The 18,022-nt window shown below is 40.9% G+C and overlaps 1 protein-coding gene across 2 annotated transcripts in view; it reads left to right on the plus strand.

Moving 5' to 3' along the window:
* plxnb1 (plexin B1) overlaps positions 1–18,022 on the plus strand; it is a 239,710-nt gene that overhangs the window by 211,603 nt on the left and 10,085 nt on the right. For both annotated transcript variants that reach the window (XM_062969628.1, XM_008105539.3), the window contains exons 23-34: positions 2,720–2,896; positions 4,110–4,258; positions 6,209–6,309; positions 6,799–7,016; positions 8,509–8,687; positions 10,978–11,044; positions 11,904–12,050; positions 13,127–13,304; positions 13,688–13,791; positions 14,769–14,853; positions 16,754–16,920; positions 17,246–17,406. In XM_062969628.1, the coding sequence (XP_062825698.1) occupies positions 2,720–2,896; positions 4,110–4,258; positions 6,209–6,309; positions 6,799–7,016; positions 8,509–8,687; positions 10,978–11,044; positions 11,904–12,050; positions 13,127–13,304; positions 13,688–13,791; positions 14,769–14,853; positions 16,754–16,920; positions 17,246–17,406 (1,733 nt within the window). The remainder of the gene's footprint in view (positions 1–2,719; positions 2,897–4,109; positions 4,259–6,208; positions 6,310–6,798; positions 7,017–8,508; positions 8,688–10,977; positions 11,045–11,903; positions 12,051–13,126; positions 13,305–13,687; positions 13,792–14,768; positions 14,854–16,753; positions 16,921–17,245; positions 17,407–18,022) is intronic.

The following is an 18,022-nucleotide window of genomic DNA, read 5'->3' on the forward strand; positions in this document are numbered from 1 at the left end:
AGAGGAGACATAATCACAATGTATAAATATGAACTTGGGGACCGAAAGGTACCAGGTTCAAATCCCGGGAGCCGTATGAGCGCCCAGTGTTAGCCCCAGCTCCTGCCAACCTAGCAGTCCGAAAACATGCAAATGTGAGTAGATCAATTGTATATCCGGTGGGAAGGTAACAGCACTCCATGCAGTCATGCTGGACACATGACCTTGGAGGTGTCTATAGACAACACCGGCTCTTCCGCTTAGAAATGGAGATGAGCACCAACCCCCAGAGGCGGTCACGACTCGACTTTACGTCAGAGGAAACCTTTACCTTTACTTATAAATATGTGAAAGGATGTCATAAGGAAGAGGGAACAGGCTTGTTTTCCGTTGCATTGGAGACTAGAACTTGGAGCAATGGATTCAAATTACAGGAAAGGAGATTCCACCTGAACATTAGGAAGAACTTTCTGACTGTGAAAGCTGTTCAGCAGTGGAACTCTCTGACTCCGAGTGTGGTGGAAGCTCCTTCCTTTTGAGGCTTTTAAACAGAGGCTGGATGGCCATCTGTCAGGGGTGCTTTGATTGTGCTTTTTCTTCATGGCAGGGGGTCAGAATGTGTTTCCCCCACATTTAAAAAAGTATATGTGCTTTGGTCACATACTCTCAGCCCCAGAAAACTCTGTGATAGGGTTGCTTTAGGGTCATCATAATACAGAGCAACTTGAAGACACACAACAGCAAGAAGATGGGAGCTTTATGCTAGGGTTACCATGCGTCCCAGTTTGCCAGACAGGTCTTCTTTTTCAGAGTGCAAAATTCTCTCCAGGAGGATGTTTTATTTGTCTGGGTTTTCTTAAATGGTCCGAATAAAAGGAAGTGGGCAGTAAGATAATAGAGCTCTGGAGGAGGAGGAGGGGATTAGAAAGATGCCAAGTTGAAGCAAAGGAAGGCCACCCCACCCCACCCCCTCGCAACCAGCCAGCCTTTGTCCCTTGGGGTTACAGAGTGACTCACTGGCTTCCAGATGAGGCAGCTGTCAAAACAGGCTGGGAAGAGGAAAAGACAAGGCTCAGTTATCACAGTTTAAATCACAGGGGTATTTCAAGTGAAGGTTGTCATAGTGATTGGTGGTTTGAAGTACTCAGCCGGTAAATGTGCCTTCTTTGTTAGTTTTCAAAATAGAGTAACCCTATTTGAGCTAAAAATGCTGTTTCAATCCCAGAATAATCTATTCCAATGACTGGTTCTGTTATTGGTGTTATTTTCTTCTATAGTCCCATTAATGTTCATGCTGATGTACAAAATTAAACAATAAAACAGGCAAGTGAACCTGCCAAAGGTATACAATCCAGTAATTAGAAAAGAATATAGAGGAATAAGGGGACTAATATAGGCCCTCTACATTTGCTTGAGTTAAGGGTGCAGGATTCCCATGAAAATAGAAAAAACACAAATAAAAGCAGTATTTTTTAAACTAAGAGAACACCTCTCTGGAAATCTCTAGGTCTTCAGACATAACTCTGTGGTCAGTTTTTCATAGAAGGACTAGAGAATCTCAAAGAGGTAAAAAAAAAAAGTAAGCGGCCATATGAATCAAATCTGTGAATAATCAAATCCACAAAAGTCAACTGCAGATGTGGGGGGTCAACTGTCCAATTATAAAATCAATGCTATGTAATAACAGAAACAAATGTACTCCTTCTACAAATCCCAAACCCAAATTACCCTTGTGACAGTAGGAGATGGACATACTTGAGGAACAGAGCTTTCCATCCTCTTAGGACTTCAAAATGCTATTATTTCGGATGAAAACACCCCAAATCTCCTAGCCAGCCTGGCCAATGAGCATCGTCATAAAAAAAAAACTATTTTGATTCCGATTCCTCTTTTTCCTGCTGGCTAATACGGCTGAACAACTTTTGTAAACTTGTTTCCAATTCTGACATTGTGTCTATAGCATATCTATTTTTGTTGTCCTTTTGAATCTAGTTTGTAAATTCCTGTGAAGATATCAACTGAAACTGATGAAGTAGCAACCTGAGGAAGGGAGTTTTCCTGAAACAAGGTTAATAATACCAGGGACCCTTGTAATAATAATAATAACAACAACAACAACAACAACAACTTTATTTTTATACCCCGCCTCTATCTCCCCAAAGGGGACTCAGGGCGGCTTACATGGGGCCAAGCCCGTATAAAAACAATACCAATATAAAACACAACAATAGACAAGAGACATGCACAATTATAAAAATTTAAACATTAGCCAATAAAAACAAATGACAAGAACTAATAAAAACATGGATTAAAACTGAGAGGTTGTAAAAGTAGACTGGGTAAGGTAGTTGCTATCATCGCACACATCAAAATAAATTCTACAGTTGCTATCCTCACGTACTTGTCAATAATTCCTACAACAACTTGTATCTACATGGGACTGAACTTTATTGGCTTAATATTTTACAGAAGAAACTTAGTCTGAACTTTAGTTTAAGAACATTCCTAAGAAGAAATAACGAGGAACTGCTGAGAACTCACAACATTTTTTGAATGAGAACTTATTGTTTAATGTCTATTACAGATGTTTTTCTTGATTGAATAATTGATATTGATATGTATTTTGCCCATGGTATTGATACTAATAATAATCTTACTGTACATATTATCTGCATTGTATAAATCAATCATAACTGATTAAGTTACAGAACAACTTAACATTTATACATTGTGTCTGCAGGGAGAGAATCTGGACTTGGCAATTAGCAAAGAAGAGGTGAAAGCCATGATTGGAGTCGGAATCTGCTCAGTGAAGACCCTCACGAAGAACCATCTCTATTGCGAGCCTCCTACGGAGCAACCAGTCCCGCAGCACCGGTCCAAGCGGGAAGGCGCAGACTCCTTGCCAGAGTTCACAGTAAGTATTAGATATTTGCACAGTGGAACTAGATCCAGCCTAAGGGGTGGAGCGGACGATTTTGTAGTATGCTATTACAGCATTTTGACCCCGCTTCTGTGTCTTACTGTCATATGGAATACTGGAGGTGATAATTTTGTGAGATGTTTATAATTCCCAGCCAGGGAGCTGTAGTGCCTCACCAAGCTTCAGATCCCAGGAAGCCATAGGATGCAGCCATGGCAACTAAAAAGGAATTAGAGAGCTATAACTAATAGGGTGAAGGAGAGAGGATCAGGATGTGTGTGTGTTATGAAGATTGCTGGCATGGGATGAATGAAGGAGGAAATATTTGGGAGAAGAGAGTAATAGGAGTGTGGTGGAGAAGGGGTAGAGGGAATGCTGTTTTCGTTTCCCACCTGGACATGAAACTCTGACTTCCTTAAAGAGTGATATTGTTATTTTTTTTACTCTGACTATTGTAGTAATCAATAGTCCATTGATAGGAAGGTGGTTCTGCTATAACTGCTATTCATCTGGTCTTGCGGAGCCCCCAGATGGCATAGTGGACTAAGTGACTTGAAGGTTGGGTTGCTGACTTGAAAGCTGCAAGGTTCGAATCCCACCCGGGGAGAGTGCGGATGAGCTCCCTCTATCAGCTCCAGCTCCATGCGGGGACATGAGAGAAGCCTCCCACAAGGATGATAAAAACATCAAAACATCTGGGCGTCCCCTGGGCAACGTCTTTGCAGACGGCCGATTCTCTCACTCCAGAAGCGACTCAAGTTGCTCCTGACACGGAAAAACAATCTGGTCTTGCGGTCAGTCTACAAGCAGCTTTGAGAAGACACTGTTACATCTGGGGAAGAGAAAGGCAAGGAAGGTTTAAAAACCCACTCCTAGAGCAACTTTTACAAAGCCCAAAACACTCATTCATGAGCCCAATCAAGAAATAGAGGTCTTTGTCATCTCTTCACATAAAAACATAGAAACGTGGCTCCTACTCCACCAGACATTACCTTGTCTCAGCTTGTATTGCTGATTCTGACTGGCAATAGCTTTACAGAGATTCAGACAAGCTTTTGCCCTCCTTCTACCTGGATGTTCCTGAGATGTCCTGATGGTCTCACATCCAAATGCTAGTCAAGTCTGGCCTTACTTACCTTCCAGAATCAAATGAGAGCAGAAGTCTTCATTGTGGTATTTAGTTTGGCATCTTCTCATCATCCCACAGGTTCAGATGGGAAATATGAACTTTTCGCTCGGTCGGGTGCAATATGACACGGAGAGCCAGCTCAACTTTCCCCTGGAAGCCCAGATTGGATTGGGTGTTGGAGCCTCCTTTGTTGCGTTGATTGTTCTCATCATTGTCTTCATATACAGGTGAGAAATGGGAAGGTGTTTTGATTGCAATCTGTATTTCGGTCCTCATAGAATCATGCAGCTGGAAGAGACCACAAGGGCTATCTAGTCCAGCCCCTTCTGCCATGCATGACATCACAATACAGACACCCAGCAGATGGCCATCCTGCTTAAAAACATCAAGAGAAGGAGACTCCACCACACTCTCAGGAAACATATTCTACTGCCAAACAGCTCTTACTGTCACAAAGTTCTTCCTAATGTCTAGGTGGAATCTTCCTAGAGCCTGATAACTTAGAATCTCCACCACAGTATAAGCAAACTGCAAAGCCAGTTTGCTTGTACATTTATAAATTGCCCTTTATCAAAAGTTATTGGGGAAATAGACAATAAATATAACCCCAAATGACCATACAACTACCACAAGTAAAAAAAAAAAAAGCACAATAGCTGGTTGAAGAAAATAAATGAATGATTGTGATAATGTTATATTATAATGCAGTTTTCAAAAACATATAAAGCAGTCTGCCAAACTTAAAGTGTCTGAGCAGTGAGAACTAAAAAAGGGGTCTTTAGCCAAGGTTGGCATCAGCCATATTTTTAGAAGTATGTTTCCTTAGACTTCATATCTTTGAGATGTTGTTCAGTGTCTGTTGTACTCCAATTGAATGAGTTAATGAGGAATGTATGAATAAAGCATTTCAAAAGTTAGAATCAATTTTGAAAACCTTCCTTTTCTTACTATGAAATAATACAGTTCTATAATAATGCAGTAATAATGCAGAGTCAGCATATAATTGTAAAAATGTAACTTGTTTTATTTACTATTTTGCTGATCTCCATGCACCAGTATTAGAATTTAAAGCTTAGTCCAAGGGCAAGGGCTGATACTTCTTTTAAACTGATTTTGTTTGGATTTATTCTTAAATCTCTGTCAGTGTTTATTTCTTTGCAAAGATGTACTTCATAAGCTCTACATTTCTAAAGCTGAAAATTCCTCACACTGTTTCAATTAAAGTTGGAAAACAGATTTATGGTCTGTTTTATCACTGAGTACTAGTGTCACTTCTTCCCATTCCTCTATTTATAATCTTCCAAATAAATGAATCCTATATTTATAAACTGTAGATTATAAATAGTCATACCTCTTAGGTTTGGAACGTTTGGAAGGTATTTTTCAATTAGAAAGGGCAAAGAAGAAGGGAACATTTTGGTCCAGTCATTAATCAACATGGGGCATGTTTGAATTAGACTTACATAATCCTGCAGTTATAGGCAGATCCCTCATTGGTAGGTTAAACTGCTGTGAGTTTTCCAGGTTGTATGGCCATGTTCCAGAAGCATTCTCTTCTGACGTTTCACTCACATCTATGGCAGGCATCCTCAGAGGTTGTGAGGTCTATTGGAAACTAGGCAACTGGGGTTTATATATCTGTGGGAAGTCCAGGGTGGGAGAAAGGACTCTTGTCTGTTTGAGGCAAGTGTGAATGGTGCAATTGGCCACCTTGATTAGCATTAAATGGCCTTGCAAGTCTGGCTGCTTCCTGCCTGGGGGAATCCTTTGTTTGGAGGTGTTAGCTGGTCCTGAGTGTTTCATGTCTGGAGTTCCCCTGTTTTCTGAGTGCTGTTTTTACTGTCCAGATTTTTAGAGTTATTTTGATACTGGTAGATTTTGTTCATTTTTATGGTTTCCTCCTTTCTGTTGAAATTGTTCAAATGCTTTTTCTTTTTCCCATTACCCAATTTCTCCCCAATTCCAACATTTATCAGGAACTCCACACTCTCAGTATATCCCCTCTCCAATTATCTGATGCAAAGTATTGCAGATATTCTACATTTTACATCAGATCCAACACCATCTTATATTTTTCCCTTCATAATCATAAAAAACTGGAGATTAACTAGCAGCGAATGCTGAAAGCATAAGTACAGTATCACTGATACTACTATTATTTCTTTTTTGTGTTTTAGGCGAAAGAGCAAGCAGGCCCTGAGGGACTACAAGAAGGTTCAGATTCAGCTAGAAAATCTGGAAACAAGTGTTCGGGATCGATGCAAAAAGGAATTCACAGGTAGAGGAACCGCAGGAAGTGCTCTGGCCTCCATGGACTAGTGATGTCCTTTCAGAAGTGTTTGGACTCCTGTCATCTCAAGTCCTGATACCTGGAAGTGATAGAACTTGTAGTCTAAATATATATAATGGTAGTGGTGGGGATCCCAAACTGAGGAAGCTAGTTTTAACAAATTGGTTTCTTTCCTGCACCAGGACTGCTTTATTGCCCAATTTAAGACACCCGTTGTTAGGCAAGGGAGTCTATGGAAAAAGGCAGAACTAATTCTAGTTAGAGCTCTCTCGTTTCACTTGTAAGACCACAGGGCCCCTTCCCAAAGCAAGGAAGAGCACAATAAACCAACTTTAAATGCATGGCTCCTGTGGTTTGTTGTCTGGAAAGGTACCAGAGCTCTCTGGTTGGGAATTGCAAATGCTCCTCTGTGAGGTCCAAATTGTCCTTCCCTTTCAAGCCCTTTCCTCTTACCATGGGTGCTTCTATTCTTTCCAGATCTCATGACCGAGATGATGGATCTCACCAGTGACTTAGTTGGGACTGGGATTCCTTTCTTGGATTACAAGACCTATGCAGAACGCATCTTTTTCCCTGGCCACCGTGAGTCACCATTACAAAGGGATTTGGATGTGCCTGAATCTCGGAGGCAAACGGTGGAACAGGGCTTGGTGCAGCTCTCCAATCTCCTCAACAGCAAGCTCTTTCTCACCAAGGTATGTTGTTCGAAATGTAAACATGTAAACAGGTTTTCAATAAAAATGTACCAGTATTTGAATGCAGTCCTATAAATCACACAGAGCAGTGGGGTATACCAAATACTGTAAAAAGTTATGTTGGAAAGACTCTCTTAAGTACCTTGCTCACCTGTAAAAAGGCTCTGAGTCTTGCAGCAAGATCTTCTATCATCCAACTCACAGAGCCATTGTATGACTGCAACAAGAATATTGAGAAGTACATACCATGTATGATTATTGTTATTGTTATTATTGTCAAAGGCTTTCATGGCCAGAATCACTGGGTTGCTGTGAGTTTTCCGGGTTGTATGGCCTTGTTCCAGAAGCAATCTCTCCTGACATTTCACCCAATTCTATGGCAGGCATCCTCAGAGGCTGTGAGGATCTCACAACCTCTGAGGATGTCTGCCATAGATGTGGGTGAAACGTCAAGAGAGAATGCTTATGGAACGTGGCCATACAACCCGGAAAACTCACAGCAACCCTATTATTATTATTATTATTATTATTATTATTATTGACACAACGACATAGTCTGACACAGCAAGCAAGATAGATATGCTGGATTTCATATCACAAAATCACAAGTCAAACACTTCCCAAGCATTTAGGACTGTGTGATGAATTTTCGGATGATGCGCACAGATCCCATTATTATTATTATTATTATTATTATTATTATTATTATTATTATTATTATTATTATTTTATTGTATGACACAGCAAACAAGATAGACATGCTGGATTTCATATCACAAAATCACAAGTCAAACACTTCCCAAGCGTTTAGGACTGTGTGATGTATTTTCGGATGATGCACGCAGATCCCAGTAGGGTGGCCTTTTGCAATTGACAGATCGTAATTTTGTCAATGTCTATTGTTTCCAAATGCCGGCTGAGATCTTTTGGCACGGCACCCAGTGTGCCCATCACCACCAGGACCACCTGCACTAGTTTCTGCCAGAGTCTTTGAAGTTCAATCTTGAGGTCTATTATTATTATTATTATTATTATTATTATTATTATTATTATTATTTCTACAACCTTTATCTTTCTATAAAGATACCCAATGTGTTTAACGATAAAAATAACACAACTATAAATGTAATATATAATTGCACCATGTTTGCAATGTTTCTGAATCACTAGTTTACCATGAGATAAGTCAATCATATTTCTCTTCAATTTATCCAATACCCTTCCCCTGACTTTTTGTATTTTAAGTATTAAGGCAAGCACTTCTAAGTGTCATTTTTTTGATAAGAAAATTGTTTAATTTCATATAATCAGGAAACTGGAAGAGATCTCAAAGATTACATGTGTCAGGAAAAATAGGTATCCACTGCTTGCATTTTTGCAGGTGGCTTTTGCAGAAACATTAAAAATAGCTGCTCTGCCCCTTTCCCCAGCCAACACAAATGATTGCTTAATAACAACAGTGCCATTTTTGGTATTTTTTTTCTTCCTCTAGTTTATCCACACCTTGGAAATTCAGCGCACATTCTCTCCAAGGGATCGGGCCTATGTCGCATCGCTTCTCACAGTCTCATTGCATGGGAAACTTGAATACTTCACAGACATCCTCAAGACTCTCCTGAATGACCTGGTGGAGCAGTATGTAGCCAAGAATCCTAAGCTGATGCTGAGAAGGTGAGAGATTTGGGCAGAAGAAGGCCAGTGAAGGGATGACAAGTCTACAGTCATCCCTTCACCTTTGCAAGTTTCACATTCACAATCACCACCACTTCCGAAAGTTGGGGTTGCTATGTGAACATTGACGTGAGAGATGCATCACTAGGAGGTGTCCTTTCCCTGGCCAAAACAGACAATCATGACATGTAGGAAGAGGAGCAGCTAGCACTGCATGTCACTTGGCTGAAGCTACGGATCCGATTCCTCTTCATCTTTCTGTGTGCTGTTAATGTCTATTTTGCCCAGGCAAAGGAAGAAAGATATTAAAGGGGACAGAAACACCTGACCCACAGAAAGAGGAGAAGGAATTCACAGGGTATTTATTTATTTATTTATTTACAGTATTTATATTCTACCCTTCTCACCCCGAAGGGGACTCAGGGCGGATCACATTATAACACACATAGGGCAAACATTCAATGCCCATAAACACATCAAACAGAGACTGAGAGACACACGCAGAGGCAAGTTAACCTTCTTCTGAGGGGATGTTCGATTCTGGCCACAGGGGGGAGCAGCTGCTTCATCATCCACACTGACGGCACTTCCTCATTCCAGGTCGTAAATTAGTTAATCTTGCCTCCCCAATTTATAAGTGGTACCTTATCTCCTACTTGATAGATGCAACTATATTTCGGGTTGCTAGGTCAGCAACGAGCAGGGGCTATTTTTTATTTTTAATTGACGGGTGCTCACCCCGCCACGGGCTGGCCTCGAACTCATGACCTCATGGTCAGAGTGATTTAAGGCAGCTGCTCAACAGCTGCGCCACAGCCCGGCCCCAGGGTAAAGGATATTGTGGGCACACACAGGGTCAGTTGCTCCTCCTTTTTCCCATTCTTGCATGTTTCTGTTCCTCCTCAAAATCTACCTTCCTTTGCCCAGGCAAAGCAGACACTGGTGCCATGCGGGAAGAGGAAAAGGAACTAGGATCCACAGGCTAAGTGAAGTAGCACAGCATGTAAATGCCCATTCCACTTCTTGGATTGCAAAGTGCACCATTCCCGCAAAGATATTTGCGGTTCTTCCACTTTTGCAGGGTAGCAACACCCCAACAGGAATGGGTGTAATAGTTATATGCTCCCTGCTATCCCCATGATTGAAGGCCCCGGTGGCGATGTGTGTTAAAGCATTGAGCTGCTGAACTTGCGGACCAAAAGGTCCCAGGTTCAAATCCCGGGAGCCGTATGAGCACCCGCTGTTAGCCCGAGCTCCTGCCAACCTAGCAGTTCGAAAACATGCAAATGTGAGTAGATCAATAGGCGGGAAGGTAACGGCGCTCCATGCAGTCATGCCAGTGGCCACATGACCTTGGAGATGTCTACGGACAACGCCGGCTCTTCGGCTTAGAAATGGAGATGAACACCAACCCCCAGAGTCAGACATGACTGGACTTAACATCAGGGGAAACCTTTACCTTTACCTATCACCATGATTAGAGATGAATGTGCTTCCAAAACTCCATTGTTGGGGAACCCAAGTGTCTTTTTGGGGGGCTTCTCAAGAGAAATTAGATTAGCCACTGTAGGATCCTTGGACTTTGGGCTCATCCAGCCTGCCTGTCATCTTCAGCTCAAACTAAATCGTTGGTTTACACATATCCAGGAATATGTAATGAACATGGGTGAACTTAGTATGAAATCACAAGAGCTATCTAGTTTGTTACTCTTTTTACATCAGAGACTATCCAGGTGCTTCTGGAAGAATCACAAGCAGGAAAGCTGCAACCTTTCCCATTCTTTGCCTGCTATAGGCACCATGCACCACTGTTTTTAATATCTCTGCTTTTTAAAACGGATGTTATGCTCTTTTAACTGATTTTGGATTTTTTGTTTAAAATACAACAACAATGTGTCTAGTTGTTGCTGTTATATTAATCTGTTGTTCTCTTCCTCAACACAAATAATCATCATCATCTAGCACTGCATTATAGACCTTCATCTGTAAGAGCTGAGAATGATCTGTTCAGAAAAAACATCAATTGCTTTTAGTGGTTTTAAATCTATGATTTCACTTGTTACTTTAGGCAGTGTGGTTTTAATTCGAATTTTTGGCTATCGGTGGTGTAAAAATAAGGAGAGGGAAGACCAATGCATGCCCCCTAGAGCTCACTGGAAGAAATGTGGGGTTTAAATGCATCCAATAAATTACTAAATAAATTGCCTGGTGATTGGACTGAGTAACAAGGAAAGCTGAATATACCCTGTAAGAAAAGACAAGATAATAACAAACCTATATTTCTTTTTAGGACAGAAACAGTGGTTGAGAAGTTGTTGACCAATTGGATGTCCATCTGCCTCTATGCATTTGTAAGGGTAAGATAGTCACCCAATTTTCTGTGGGGAGAAGATAATGCCTGAGTCCTGTAATGCCTGAGTCCTCTTCACTTCATCAAGCAGTGAGGGCAGTGGTTAGATTTATTTGATGTAGTCTCAGTAAAGTGCAATACATTTCGAAAGAATTTAATAGAATAAGAGTAGCAAGAGAAACTGTCACATGAGGAACATATATTCTTCACATATATGTGAAATAGGAACCCTTATTTTTTCATGTCAGGAGTGACTTGGAAACTGCAAGTCACTTCTGGTGTGAGAGAATTGGCTGTCTGCAAGGATGTTGCCCAGGAGACACCCGTATGTTTTACCATCCTGTGGTAAGTTTCTTTCTTGTCCCCACACGGGAAGCTGGAGCTGACAGATGGGAGCTCACCTTGCTCAGATTTGAACCCATGACTTTTCGGTCAGCCATCCTGCCAGCACAAGGATTTAACCCATTTCGCCACTGGGGGCTCCTAGGAACCCATTTGAATTTTTCCTTGTTGCCATTGACATCTCAGCTGACTCCAAGACATTTTTGGTGTCGATGCTTGAAAGTTGACTTCTGGCTCATTCGTCTTTTACTCAGTGAACTCATTGGTCAATTTTTAGCCTTCATCCTTTTCAAACCTGAGACACAACTTTAGCCTAGACATGCATTTTGGTACTTGCATCTTCATCAATATATGTGCCTATATATTTGACAGTAGTACTACTAGTACAAACCAGCTTAGGTCAGGCTGGGTCAGTCATTGAAGTGACACTTTCACTAGTTAAATTGTGATGGTCTAGAACAGCAGGTAGAAATGTCAGAACTCCCTTGTGACAAGTGAAGAGATCTTCTCTGTTTCTCCCCTAGGACTCTGTTGGGGAGCCCCTCTATATGCTCTTCCGAGGGATCAAGCACCAGGTGGACAAGGGGCCCGTGGACTGGGTAACCGGGAAGGCAAAGTACACCTTGAACGATAACCGCCTTCTCCGAGAGGACCTGGAATATCGCACACTGGTGAGAGCACTACTCAGGTATGGCTGGGAAAAGGCTGGTCTTGAGCCGATCGTTTCAGCCATATCCTTACTCTCAGCCACCAAGTCCGGGCTGAATTTTTTTCAGTCACATTGTCATCTAGGAGCCAAAAGCTCTATTTTAAGGTTTCCAGAGCTCTATATGTCCAGATCCCCCCACTCCTTTTCTCTACCTTTAGATTGCCATATTCAGGTTTTCCAAAACCAGGTAGCATAGTTTGGAAATGTACATAATATGCAAATGAAATGCATTATGCAGTATCCTGTTAGGCCAGGCCTGGGCAAACTTGGGCCCTCCAGGTGTTTTGGACTTCAACTCCCACCATTCCTAACAGCTTCAGTCCCTTTCCTTTTCCCCCTCAGCTGCTTAAGCAGTCATATAATGGTCATATAATGCCGATTCAAACTGTGTATTGTATGGCAGTGTAGATGAGGCTTGTGTTTTACACTAACCCACCTCAAAAAGGGAGGTAATATACGTACATTAAATAAAAAACAGCCCCAGAAGGACAGTATTTTCAAAGAAGATAGACAAGAAAAGGATGGGTTGCTGTGAATTTTCCGAGTTGTATGACCATATTCCAGAAGCATTCTCTCCTGACATTTCACCCACATCTATGGCTGGCATGTCTCTGAGGATGGCTGTCATTCATGTGGGTGAAACGTCAGGAGAGAATGCTTCTAGAACATGGCCATACAGCCCGGAAAACTCATAGTGATTCTGGCCATGAAAGCCTTCAACAACAGAAGAAAATGATGCTCTACTCATCCATTTTTTATTTATTTTTTGCAAATCCCTCCCCTCTCCCATCCCTTGTACTATGAAAGTAAACTCAGGATTCCTATCTAGTTCTAGTCCATTAGCTAAGGGTCAGGTCTTATCTATTAGCCCTGGGATACTCCTTTTGGTCACAATAATATCACTGCTTATCATTAGCCATTATCATGTGTCTACAAGGAAAGATAGCAAAGTGGAGTGCAGCTCAGGGAACTTGTCTTCTTGATTGATTGGCTGACTGACTGACTGACTGACTGACTGACTTATGATTTGATTTGCAGACATTAACAGTCTTGGCTCAATCTGGGAACACAGTAGGAAGTACGGAGGGTGCCCAAGGAGTGTTGGTGAAGGGTCTGGACTGTGACACAATCACTCAGGTGAAGGAGAAGATCCTTGATCAGATCTACAAAGGGACACCTTACTGCCACCGACCAGACCCAGACTCCCTTGATCTGGGTGAGTAGAACAGCAGGCATCTTGGTACTGGAAAAATCAGGTTTTACTGTGGAATGGCGGTTTTCTTAATGGAAACCCACTGCCCTGTCTCCTTTTTACGAAACTTTGTGTCCTTCTCCCACTCGTATACGTGGAGACCATTTTATACAATCTGCTAGGCAGCTGCTGCCAAGTACTATCTGTCCTAGGTAGTCAACAAGAGGTTGCTGTGGGGAGATACCACTAAGATTTTGAATATCAGGTTGCAGATAATAGCAAAAAAGGACAGCTGCCCTCTTGCCCTCCTTAATGGATGTAAAAAAATGTTCTTTGTTCTGTGATAGTCTCAAACATGCTTATGAGTGTTTTATTTTTGTTTGTATTCCTGTGTCTGACGATATTAGAATGGAGATCAGGGCTGGCCGGGCACCTTATCCTCTCTGATGAAGATGTGACATCAGTTGTTCAGGGCAATTGGAAGCGTCTCAACACATTGCAGCACTATAAGGTAAACTGTTTGGGATTGCTATTTTATTTTTCATTTGCTTATCTATTTGGTTTACTCTTCTGTGCTTGTCTTAATGCTTGCATGTGCTACCCATTTCCCCTTATGTAACTTTTTGAAGCCCTTTGGATATAACACTTCATAGCTAATTATGGATTGGCAAGGCCCAGTGAAAGAAAGGTCCTGTTTTGTGGCGTGAGGTTGGACCAGATCACCCTCTAGTCTTTCTGAATCAGAAATCTATGAGAATACACACATCTGCATCACATGCAAACCCACATAGGAAGTCTGCAGTCTTATTGCAGGCTGATGAGGTTGATTCCCAGTTTCTTGTTTATGCAAAAAATCAAAAGGTAGAGCCAAATCATGCATTGGATGCACACATTTATCCCCCTTTCTGCATTCCTTTTAACTGGAAATGCCAGAAATCGAACCTTGGACTTTTAACATATAAAACAAGTGACTTCCATCCCTAGGTCTTGGTTCCTATGTGTTTCCCAGTTCAGATTATATTATGTGTATCTTTGTCTCATTTTTTATGTTTCAGTAACATAGTAAAGTACTCTCCTGTTCTCCTGTCTCAACTTGAGACAGATCTTTCATTTTTTGTATGTTTTCTTTAATGTTGTTGATTTTGAAAAAGATGTAAACTTGCTAAAGAGTTGTTTTAGCAGTCTTCTGAATGAAATTATTTCAGGTATTTAAAGACCTTTCAGTCTTATCTTCCTCAAGCTAAACACTTCCAGCTCCCTTGGTCATTCCTCATAGGACTTGGTTTCCACACCTTTGATTGTCTTGGTCATTCCTCTCTGAGTGCAATCCAGCCTTTCAATATCCTTCTTCAAGTATGGTGCCCATAACTGGACACAGTATTCCTGATGAGGTCTGACCACAATGCTTTTCAAATAACTGACTGTAATACAATAGAATACTTGTAATTTAAATGCAGGATCCTCTTTAACCTAAAGCTTTTTATTTAGGTGCCTGATGGAGCCACGGTTGCCCTTGTTCCTCGTATGACCAAGCACCTTCCCAGGGAGAATCAGGATTACATCCCTGGAGAGAGTAAGGCACCCCAAACCCTTGTAAAAATAAAGAAACATTCCCTATTATCTTGGTGCCGTTATCAGTTTCCCTTTATTTTTAATGAATTGTTTTAATGCTGTGGAATGTTTTTTTTATTTATTATTTTTAGCTATTGCTTTTGCATTAATGTTTGCATTATAAACTGCTTTAAGAATGAATAAGCAGCATAGAAATGCCCTGAAATAATGTAAACTCTTAATTAAATAAAACTGGGACTGAAATGGCAAGTGGAGAAAAAGGAAAGGAAACAGGTGGCATTCACTGAAAGGAGCCGTTTGGTATAGTGGTTAAACATATTGGGCTAGATCTGTTGAGTCTTAGGTTTGTATCCGCTCTCTCCTATTAAGCTCCCTGGTGGCCTTGGGCCAGTCAGTCTCCCTTTGCTCCCTAGTCATTTCACAGAATTATTATGAGAATAAATTCCACACACAAAATTGGATCCTTTACAGTCATAGCATTTGACTGTAGGGTGAAGACTTTCTCATTTAGGAAGTTGTTTTTCAATTATTTATCTACTATGTCTGCCTGCTTTATTATATTCCCATTGCTTAAGAAATTTTACTGCACAGGTTCAGCATCCCTTATTCCAAAATCCAAAATACTCTCACATCTAAAATTCTCCTCATGTGGGCTAAAATAGTGATGCCTTTGTTTTCAGGATGGTTTAGTGGACACAAAACCTGTTCCGTACACAAAAGTATTTATAAAAAATGTATAAAATCACCTCCAGGCTATGTTTAGAAAATGAATGTGAAAGATAAATTAATTTCATGGTTATAGTTGGGTCCCATCTCCAAGATATCTCATTGTGTAGATAGGTGCAATTACAGGTATTCCAAAATCTGGGGGGGAAATCAGAATTCAAAACATTTCTGGTTCCAAGCATTCTGTATAATAATAATAATAATAATAATAATAATAATAATAATAATAATAATAATAATAATAATAATAGACATTGACAAAATTACGATCTGCCAACTGCAAAAAGCCACCCTACTGGGATCTGCGCGCATCATCCGAAAATACATCACACAGTCCTAGACACTTGGGAAGTGTTCGACTTGTGATTTTGTGATACGAAATCCAGCATATCTATCTTTTTTGCTGTGTCATACAATAAAATAATAATAATAATAATAATAATAATAATAATAATAATAATAATAATAACAACAACAACAACTTTATTTTTATACCCCACCTCTATCTCCCCAAAGGGGACTCAGGGCGGCTTACATGGGGCCAAGCTTGAATAAAAACAATAGCAATATAAAACACAACAGTAGACAAGAGACATGCACAATTATAAAAATTTAAACATTACCCAATAAAAACAAATGACAAAAACTAATAAAAACATGGATTAAAACGGAGAGGTTGTAAATGTAGACTGGGTAAAGTGCACCATATAAATATTGTAAACACGAGGTGACTGATAAAGTGCTGCAAATTCTTGGAAATGCAAATTGGGATGGGAGTAGACCCTGTGTCTATATCAAGTTGACAAAGGTAAAAAGTGCAAACGGTTACAAAAATGGTCACGGATACAGGATTATTATGGGGAAGAGCAATCTTTATCCAAAGGCATGAGTGAAGAGCCAGGTTTTCAAGCTCTTTCTAAATGCTACCAGGGTGGGGGCAATACTCTACCTGCATTTCATCATTCATTTTAGTTGTTAACCATCCTGAATGTACAAAGAAATTTATAAAGAAGTATTTATAAAGAAATCAAAAAAAGATAGGTAGAATTGCCATATACTGTACATAAGAGGCTCTTTGGAGGAGGGGTATTATCTATTGTAAATGGCATAACAAAATGCTCTCAGTGATAACAAACTTAAACAGTGATTCAACTTTTTGGTCTTCTGTGATTTAGAGACTCCAATGTTGGAAGATGCTGACGAAGGTGGGATGAAGCTTTGGCACCTGGTGAAGCCTACGGAGGAGCCTGAGCTGCCAAAACATCGGCGAGGGAGTCTTCGTGAGCGGGAGAGAGCCAAGGCCATCCCAGAGATCTATCTAACCCGCCTCCTCTCCATGAAGGTAAAGAAGAGCCCCTCAAATTCTGTTGTTTTTTCCTTCCTTCCCTCGCTCTTCAGGTTTCATTTCTTCACACACTGTCCTGAGAAGAAATTCTTTGGCAAATAGATATACTCCTCCATAAAAATGCATACATTTGCGGTGTTAGTTTTGGCAACTTGTTACGATCCAACATGGTTTTCTCATGAAAATGAAACTTGCAGTATTTGCAATCCCTGTGGACAAGGTGCATCCCAAGGAAGGCTTGTAGCCCTCCAAAATCACTATATGTTTCTAAAATCTGTTGTTGTTTCTGGCCTAAAATTCCTGGTCTGACCTTTTCCTGCAGGGAACTCTTCAAAAGTTTGTGGATGACTTGTTCCAAGTGATCCTGAGTACCAGCCGTCCCGTCCCACTGGCTGTGAAGTATTTCTTTGACCTGCTGGATGAGCGGGCATTGAGTCATGGGATCACAGACCCAGAAACCATCCATATCTGGAAGACAAACAGGTATGTGGTCACAGCTTCTGTCCTTAGTGTTTTCCCAAAAGCAGAGTATCTCACTGATGTTGCCTGCTGCAGAAAATATTGAGGCAAAAGATCAACAGCAGCCCTTCTTGTTTTAACTGCCTGTTCACATCAGCAATATGGGCAAGGTGCTTGTTATCCTTATTTTCTTGATAAGATAACTTTTTAAATTGTGTCAGAAGCGACTTGAGAACATACTACAAGTCGCTTCTGGTGTGAGAGAATTGGCTGCCTACAGAGATGTTGCCCAGGGGATGGCCAGATGTGATACCATCCTGCTGGGAAGTTTCTCTCATGTTCCCGCAAGCTAGAGCTAACAGATGGGAGCTCGCCCCATCTCGCAGATTCGAACTGGCAACCTTCAGGTTAGCAACCCAACCTTCAGGTCAGCAGTTCAGCTGACACAAGGGATTAACCCATTGTGCCACCGCAGCTCCCGGTGGTAAGAGAACTGAAGATTAGTGAATATCACCTGCTCAAAGTATTTTAATATATTGGTGGTGACACAGATTTTGCAGATTCACATGAAACAATCTAAGAACCAACATACACATATCTTTTAATGTGTTTTCTGCTGACACTTATAGTGTTACATCTC

The sequence above is a fragment of the Anolis carolinensis genome, chromosome 2 (genome assembly GCF_035594765.1).
Source record: "Anolis carolinensis isolate JA03-04 chromosome 2, rAnoCar3.1.pri, whole genome shotgun sequence".
NCBI classification, from domain to species: domain Eukaryota; kingdom Metazoa; phylum Chordata; class Lepidosauria; order Squamata; family Dactyloidae; genus Anolis; species Anolis carolinensis.